At 46.7% G+C, this 7,934-nt stretch overlaps 2 protein-coding genes across 2 annotated transcripts in view; both read left to right on the forward strand.

The window, feature by feature from the left end:
• Positions 1–7,934, forward strand: part of LOC106483458 (homeobox protein Hox-A3) — a 79,967-nt gene that overhangs the window by 19,814 nt on the left and 52,219 nt on the right. The window lies entirely within an intron of this gene.
• On the forward strand, positions 4,503–7,885 carry HOXA7 (homeobox A7). Its single transcript, XM_013941389.2, has 2 exons — positions 4,503–5,086; positions 6,103–7,885. Exons 1-2 carry the CDS (start codon positions 4,711–4,713, stop codon positions 6,384–6,386), a joined length of 660 nt encoding a protein of 219 aa, XP_013796843.1. The 5' UTR covers positions 4,503–4,710; the 3' UTR covers positions 6,387–7,885.

Consider the following 7,934-nt stretch of genomic DNA (forward strand, 5'->3'; position numbering starts at 1 on the left):
AAGTTGTTGTTAGGAAAATTCAGAGCCATACAGTGCAATAAAATAAAATGACTGCTGTAATCGTTTATGGGGTGTAAAACACTGCGGGGCTGAAGACAAAAACTTAGGGAGCCGGCAAGATGTTTAAAGATGTGCAGAACGGCGGGAGAAAAAAAAAATGTTGCTTCACCTTAAAAAAATAGTAAAAGAAATCCAGGGTAAGATGTGATGAGTTCTAATTAGTGAAAGGGAGCTCGTCCCGGTGCTCACACACACAAAAAGGACCCTAATTGATCCCCGAGCCAGTATTTGGGGATGCTGGGACGCCCTCTGTTGTTGCAGACAGAGGCAACTTCAAAGAATCAGCATTAAGAGTGTGTAATAAATGACGGGTCTGCAAACTGTCTGGAATTCGGCTCTTAATGAGTTTACAACTGTCCAGCCACAATTAAGATTTTCTACAAAAGCCTTTTCATTTGTTTTGTCTGGCTGTTTTAGATAAAGCGGGCGAGCGGAAATAACAACCTTTTATTGGCCTTCCCCTTCTTAAATCGCGGCTGGGCGGTGGACATTTATCTTTGCGCGCGCTGGCGGGCCGCGGCGCGGCTCCGCGGGCGCCGGCTCCGCGGGGCGCGGGGCGCGGGCGGGGCGCTGCGCTGCGCTGCGCTGCGCGGGGCGCGGCGGCAGGTGGCGCTGCGCGCCCGCGAAACGGCGCCCGCCGCCGCCATCAGCGCGCCCCGCCGCCCTCCTAAAATGTCGACTTTATGGGAGCATAACTCTGCCCGCCACCGCTGATTTCATTTTCACAAAGGCCCGTAGGGTTTTCCTGCTTCTGGCCTTTTTATTCTTTTGGTTTGGTTTCCCTTTTTCCCGGGCCGCGGCCGGGATCGCCTCTGCCGCGTTGCAAGGCGGCGGTGCAAAGGTAGAGCTTGCCCTGTGGACGCACTCTGCATTCATTACCCTCAAAACACCGAGGTATTTCTTATTAGTGAACAGAGAACGGATGGAGCTCGGGCACAGTGGCGAGCTGCCAGCTTGTCTTGCCCTTTCCAAAAATATCAACCCTTCCCTGATGAACTTCTGCGCCTGCAGACAGAATGTCCTGGTCTCCTGCAGGGCTGGTGAGAAATGTAATATTTGCAGAAGTGGGAATTCAGGGCGCGGGCAGGACGGCAGGAAAGTCACTGCCAGCTCCCCGGTGCTTCCCGGGGTCCCCCTGACCAGCCCCCAGGAGGGTCTGCGAGGGGGCAGCTTCGCACGGAGAGCGGCGAGCAAGGCAAATAAATGATTTTCAGACGAAAGCCGCTTTGCGGAGCTCAAGACATAGCCGCGTGGAGGATTGTGCACAGAAACGGCAACATAAGAAACCTTACATTCAAAATTATTTACCGTCGAGGGAAATTCTGCAACCGCTGTCTGTGATGCAAATAAAAAGCCCTGCTTGTGTCCCCAGCAATTTCAGCTCTGGGGGACCCGTTGTAGTTATATTATACAGAGGCTAACAGCTTGATGCTCTGCAAACTTGACATGTCTCTCAAAGTCATTCTGAACTTCTCCTAGCCTTTTATTTTGATTTCCCCGAGCAGTTTTCATATTTTTTCCGTTTTGCTTGTGCTGAGCTTCACGTCTTGAGAATGAAGTTTAGAGGGGAACTGTAGTCTATTTTCAGATGTTAGTTGCCAAAAAGAGAGGAGGAACAAGTAATTGGAAGGAAAATAAAGGCAGGAGGAAGGGAAGCATAAAATGTGGTCTGAAGTATGAATGTTATATTTTCCAAGTTAAAGCCAGACAAGTAAATAAATCGCTGCATAGTGCTCAGTAACAGAACTACTTTCTCCGTGTTTTATTTACGTTTCCTTAAATCAAAGCCAATTTATTTAAATCGAAATTCAGCATCGGGAAGGAATGTGAACACTGTGCTATTTTTTTCCACACACCATTTCAAAGATTTAATTCTTTCTAGGGATAAATTGTAAAAGCCACTTGCTGCTTTCTAATAAGAGCCTTCTTATCAAATGTTTGTCTACAATAATATTGTTAAGCTTGTTATGATTAATTATTTTTTTTCCTTGGGCAGTAAAATTATATTGAGATTTAAAAGTGTTTATGCCTCGTCATACTAAATAATAACTTGGCACAGTATGTTCCATTATATTTGTGGCTACATTGCGAAGAGAAGAGATTTCAAAACAACAAAAACCTGACTAGTATCAGCCACATCAAGATACTGCTTCACAGACAAACCATAATCTTGTAGTGCTCCCAGGTCGCTTATAACTTATGAGAACCATTTTACCACTACCTTTTACTTCCCGCAAAAGCTCAGAATGCAAAGAGTAGTCCAGACTCATGCGAAAAATAAATAAAATTAATCCCGACTAGAGTTATGTTTTTAAAGCGTGTGAGAACATTGCAATGACCGAAACAGTGCGATTTGTGGTGGTTCACGGTTTCCTCGAGTGCAAAAATATGTTCAAATTAAAAGTGCATTTTCAGACGTGGGGAACCAGCGTTTTTTTTATGTGCGACAGAATTACGTATTTAAGAGTCTATTTGTTATCCTGGTGTTTGACGAACAAGTAGGGGATGGAGGGAGTAAAGAAGGTGGTGGGGACCCATGTCTAGGGCTCCCGGTAAGTTTTTTTCAGTGAAGACTTCTTGAGAAATCTTAGCAGTTGGCAGAAAGGGCTGAGAGCGAAAGACAACAAAAAGTGGTTGTACTAGATATACACGCACAAGGATAAATACATAAGCGTGCATATATTACAGAAACAGAGAGCCCAAAATACAAACGCTCAGCTATTCCATTCAGTCCTGCATTATCAATATTTAAGTCTAGACATTGGTTATATTTGCTGTTTCTTTCTTCTTGCATCTTGGTATGTTGTCACCAGAGGAGCAATTTATTGGTCTAATGACATCTACTTCAGTCTCTTTGATCTTCTTAGTCGTTGTCTTGTTTGCTTCGCTTTCGTTTAACTTCTTGGGCCTTTATTCCTTTCTAGCAGCCTTTTCTGCCGGAATGTTCCCACATTGCGCTTTGCAGCCGCAGGGATATTGTCTAATATTGGCGAATTGAAATAAATAAATGAAGGAAAGGCTCTTTCTCCAGATTCTCCTTTGCGCCTGCGAATAATAACTGCATTTTCAACTGCTTAACACTTGGCAAATATCTAAATACAGGGACCAAAATTGCATACGCTGAAGCACAAATATCGCAGGGATCTCGCCTTAGAGAATTTATTTGCTCCTGTCAGTAACCTATATGCATAGGGTTGCAATAACCAAGCATAAAGAGTCCCAAAGCGTGTGTGTGTGTGTTGGGGGTGGGGGGGGAGTGCGGCGGAGAGGGTGTTCCACGGTTACAAAACATAAAGTTTAGGGTCCGTGCGAAATATCGCCAAGAACAATTTTAACTGGTGAGAAAGTCTTTGTACACAGGGCACCAAACTATAATTGAAAGGAGAATTTCCGGGGCAATTCCATTGTGCTCCTTCCAGTTTATGATGTGCAATACAGGCAGGCAGTAAAAGCTGTCTTTACCAGGACTCCCTGTCTGAGGGAAGAAAACTCATTTTACGATCCGTTTAAAGGAAGGGCACGGTGCAGCATCCTCAATGGAAAGCCGTTCTCATTGTTGAGAAGCTGAGTGTTTAGAAAAACAGCAACGTTACCCGTGATCTAAGTGTAACGTTGCCGTCTCAAGCTTAGGACTGTAAGGTATGTACGATGGGAAGGTAAAAGGGGCATTAAGTAGGCGTCTGAAATCTGAATCAGCACTATAAAGGCCATTCCTTCAAAACACTTTTATTTAATTTTATTTTATTTTATTTTATTTGAGGGAGGGGAAGGGGGTCAGAAAGTAGCATCCTCGCTACGGTTTGCCTTTTTTTTTTTTTTTTTTTTTTACTCCAGCCGGGAAAATCGGTGCGAGAAGGGACGGGCTCGCTCTGGGAGACGCAGTGAACCCGGCGCGCCTGCAGCCTTGATTTTCAAGGTTCAGGCAGAGATTTAGGATCGGCCCCCGGGGCGGCGGAGCCGGGGCTGCGGCGGGCGCCGTGCCGAGCCGGGGCCCCTGGCACCCGGGGAGCCCTCTCCCTCGGGGGTCCTTCACCCTTCGGGGGGGCTTGGTTTTAGGGGGCCTCGCCCCCTGGTGCCCTCGCCCTCGGGTCTTGGCGGCGGCCGGCGAGAGGGCAGAGGGAGAGGTGCTGCCCCGCAGCCCGCGGGGGCACCCTGCATGGATCCGCCCGGCTGCAGGCTGATTTCACGACTCCTCTCACGGAGGGGGAAAATCCCGCGTGGGTGACGAACGGGATGGCTGGAAGCTTTTTGCCCCCCCTCCCCGTCCTCCCACGGGCAGCACATGGCCTCAGTCCTGCCGTCCCCCCCGTCGGCGGCAGCGGGGCGCGGCGCTCTCCGCGCGGGGCCGGGCCGGGGCCGGGGCCGGGGCCGGGCCGAGCCGAGCCGAGCCGAGCCGAGCCGAGCCGAGCCGAGCCGAGCCGACGGCGGCCCCGTCCATGGCCGGGCAGCGGCGGCCCCCGGCCGGCACCACCTGTGAGGCGGGCGGGGATTGGCGGGCGGCGTCATATGACCGGTCACGTGCTGGAGGCAGCTCAGTCCAAAAGAAAATGGGGTTTGGTGTAAATCTGGGGGTGTAATGTTATCATATATCACGCTACCTCGTAAAACCGACACTGAAGCCTGCCGGACAACAAATCACAGGTCAAAATTATGAGTTCTTCGTATTATGTGAATGCGCTTTTTAGCAAATATACGGCGGGGGCTTCTCTTTTCCAAAATGCGGAGCCTACTTCTTGCTCCTTTGCAAGCAACTCCCAGAGAAGCGGCTATGGACCAGGCGCGGGTGCCTTCGCCTCCTCCATGCCCGGCTTGTACAATGTGAACAGTACCATATATCAAAGCCCGTTCTCTTCCGGATACAGCCTGGGCTCTGATGCCTACAACCTGCATTGTTCCTCTTTTGATCAGAACATTCCCGTCCTCTGCAATGACCTAACCAAACCCAGCTGTGAGAAAGCGGAGGAAAGCAACCTGCACAACCAGGCTGAGGCTAATTTCCGGATATACCCCTGGATGAGGTCTTCAGGTAGGGGCAAGCGGAGACGGCTGGAGCTGTGGCAGCCAGGCAAAGCGTGTCGCCAAAATTACTGTCAGCACAGCCTTTATGGTTTTAATTATAGCCGAGGCGCCATTGCATAGAAAGCCCGTGGCATTGTATGTAAATGAGTATCATAAAACTTTTTATTGCCCAATTAATGGGTTCTATCCTCGTAAATTTATTTAACTCCGTTTGCTACAGAATTTTAGCACTGAGTTTATTTGCGCTCTTTGCTTGAGAAATGTGGAGAGTTGGCTGCGTGCTCTCAGAGCCCCCACGGGTGAGTGTCTCCCCTGCCCACTGCACAAGTTGGGCAAAAAATCCTGCTTGGTGGGGAAGGCGGAGGGGAGAGGGCGTTCAGGAGCGGGGCCCGGGCTGACGAGGAGTTTTCCAGCGCATGTTACTGAGACATGTCGCTCTTGTGCCCCTGCCCTCTCCATAGAGATAAAAATCTATAGAAAATCGCTAAACAGGAAAACGCGGGGGTGGGGGGGCGGCTGGGGGCGAGACTGTGTGAAAAACGAGAGCGCTCTTCTGGAGCTAAATGCGATGTATTGTTTACGATCCAGGCGGGGGAGGGGGTGTGGGGGAGCCCCCTGGCATTAAAATAAAATAAATACAGCTCAGCCTTCCAGCTTTTTATTTTCCCTTGCGAAATGCGAAAGTCTGGAAGGTTTTAGGGAAATACATCGCCTGGGGGAAAGTTCCTCCTCCCAAAAGCAATTTCCTCCCCCACCTCCTCTCCTGAATGCTTTCTCTCCACTTTTGCTATGTCTCGAGCAACTTAATTTTTGCCCTGCCTGAGCAAGGCAGGTCGCGTAGCAGAAATGTCTTTGTTAGGGCAAAGTGGGGTGGCGGGTGGAAGTGAGAGAAGATTATTGACTCTCGCTTGGCCGTTTGGTTTGGTTTGGTTTGGTTGTTTCTAAAAAAAAAAAAAAAAGCAAGAAAAAAAACTTTGCACCTCTCTTCCTGCTTGACTCCTGGACGTGTGTGCGTGCTTTCAGGTCCAGATAGGAAGCGAGGGCGCCAGACCTATACCCGCTATCAGACCCTGGAGCTGGAGAAGGAATTCCACTTCAATCGCTATCTGACTCGCCGGCGGAGGATAGAGATTGCCCATGCCCTCTGCCTCACGGAGAGGCAGATCAAAATCTGGTTCCAGAACCGGAGGATGAAGTGGAAGAAGGAGCATAAAGAGGAGAGCTCCAGCACTCCGGTTCCCAACGAGCCCACGTCAGCAGCAGCCTCTGTGGAGAAAGTGGAAGAAGACGAAGAAGAGGAGGACTAAAGCGTCCCATTCGAGGAATCAGTCCTTTAGTATAATGTATGCACGTGACAGTTATAAAAGCTCCCTTTAAAGGAAAAAAAAAAAAAAGAGAGAGACTCACTGTTTTTATTAAAAAAAAAGATCATTTCCCTTTAATAAGTATCTCGCAAGCGAGCATTTGCAAACATGAAAACGTTTCCTGGGCTGGTTTTCCAGCCCCATCTCCGCTCTCCCATCCTCCCCAAACCTGTCCTGTCCCGAACCTGTTGGTAGTATCTCCTAAGAGCATCCAACGATCATTTGGTTTTCGTTCACCCAAGCTTGGGTGGCTTTGTCCAGGGAACATTTCAGTGGGAGAACTGCTGCTTGCACATAGAGTAAACCGTGACCTTCCGAAGTAACTACCTGACTCAATAGTCCCAATCATTTGTAAAGGGGAAAAGTGCATTAAGCTCACATTAAGAAAAACTACCTAATTTTGAATAAGTAGCTCTACACTTCTCGTTTATTTCTTTATTTTGTAATTATTCTTATAAAGGTATCATAACTAACAGCTACACTAATAAAAGGTTAAACTGCAAGTGTGTGTGGGGGGAAGATGTTACACAAACCACTACAATCTACAGCAATGATTTGTACTACCTATTTTCCAGACTACCTATATATCTTGCTCTGCCTACCTATCTTCGAAAGTATACTGTATTTTAGTAGTCAAAAGAAAATAACATACTAATGTGAATCGCAAAATGCTTTTAGAAACCTAAGTGTAGTCGTTCGAGAAGCGTGCATCAATAGCTTTGGTATAGAATTTGGTACCGAAAAGGCTGAATATATTTAAATTTAAAATAATATATTTATTCCAAAGCAATTATAAATGAAAACCATATGCTGCAATATATCTCTGTTCCCGATTCTTTACTATTCCGAGTGAGGAAGCAAACACACGCCAATATTGTACAAAGCGGTTTAATATCTTCCGTTGGCTTCTACCTTTGACTGCCTCTGTTAAAGGCCGTTTTCTTATTCTAGTTTGATCTTACTTAATATAGCGGAAAGTGTTATTTGAAAAGTGAATTTAAATGACCATGTTACCACCTTTCAGAAAAACTGTTTGTCATGATTATCCGAATGCGTTAATATGTAATACCGTGAATTTTCCTACAATAGCAGATACTGTATATTCGAACGATTTTTTTGTCATTTATATTTGTCTTGGAGCTCATTTGTAAGATCATGTCATAAATTGGGAAGTATGTAATTAATTTGGAAACTTTGTAGCATGACGTATTGTTAAAAACTCTGTATAAATCCGTCTTGAAGGTTTGGCTAAAATTTATTCAAAAATTGTATGTTGCAATGTGTTTCGATGTGTTCGTTGTGAACATTTGGATATGCCGTGTAAGTATCGGAAGTGGAAAAAAAATGTCTGTGAACTCTCTTTGGAAGTGATACCGTGTTCAAGTATCTCCCACGATAAATGAGTTTTATGTTACACAGAAAATAAATATGCTTGTTGACAATGAATTATGTTTCTTTATTAGGGAAACAGTTCGAATGAAGCATAAAAAA

The sequence above is a fragment of the Apteryx mantelli genome, chromosome 2 (assembly GCF_036417845.1).
Source record: "Apteryx mantelli isolate bAptMan1 chromosome 2, bAptMan1.hap1, whole genome shotgun sequence".
Lineage (NCBI taxonomy): Eukaryota > Metazoa > Chordata > Aves > Apterygiformes > Apterygidae > Apteryx > Apteryx mantelli.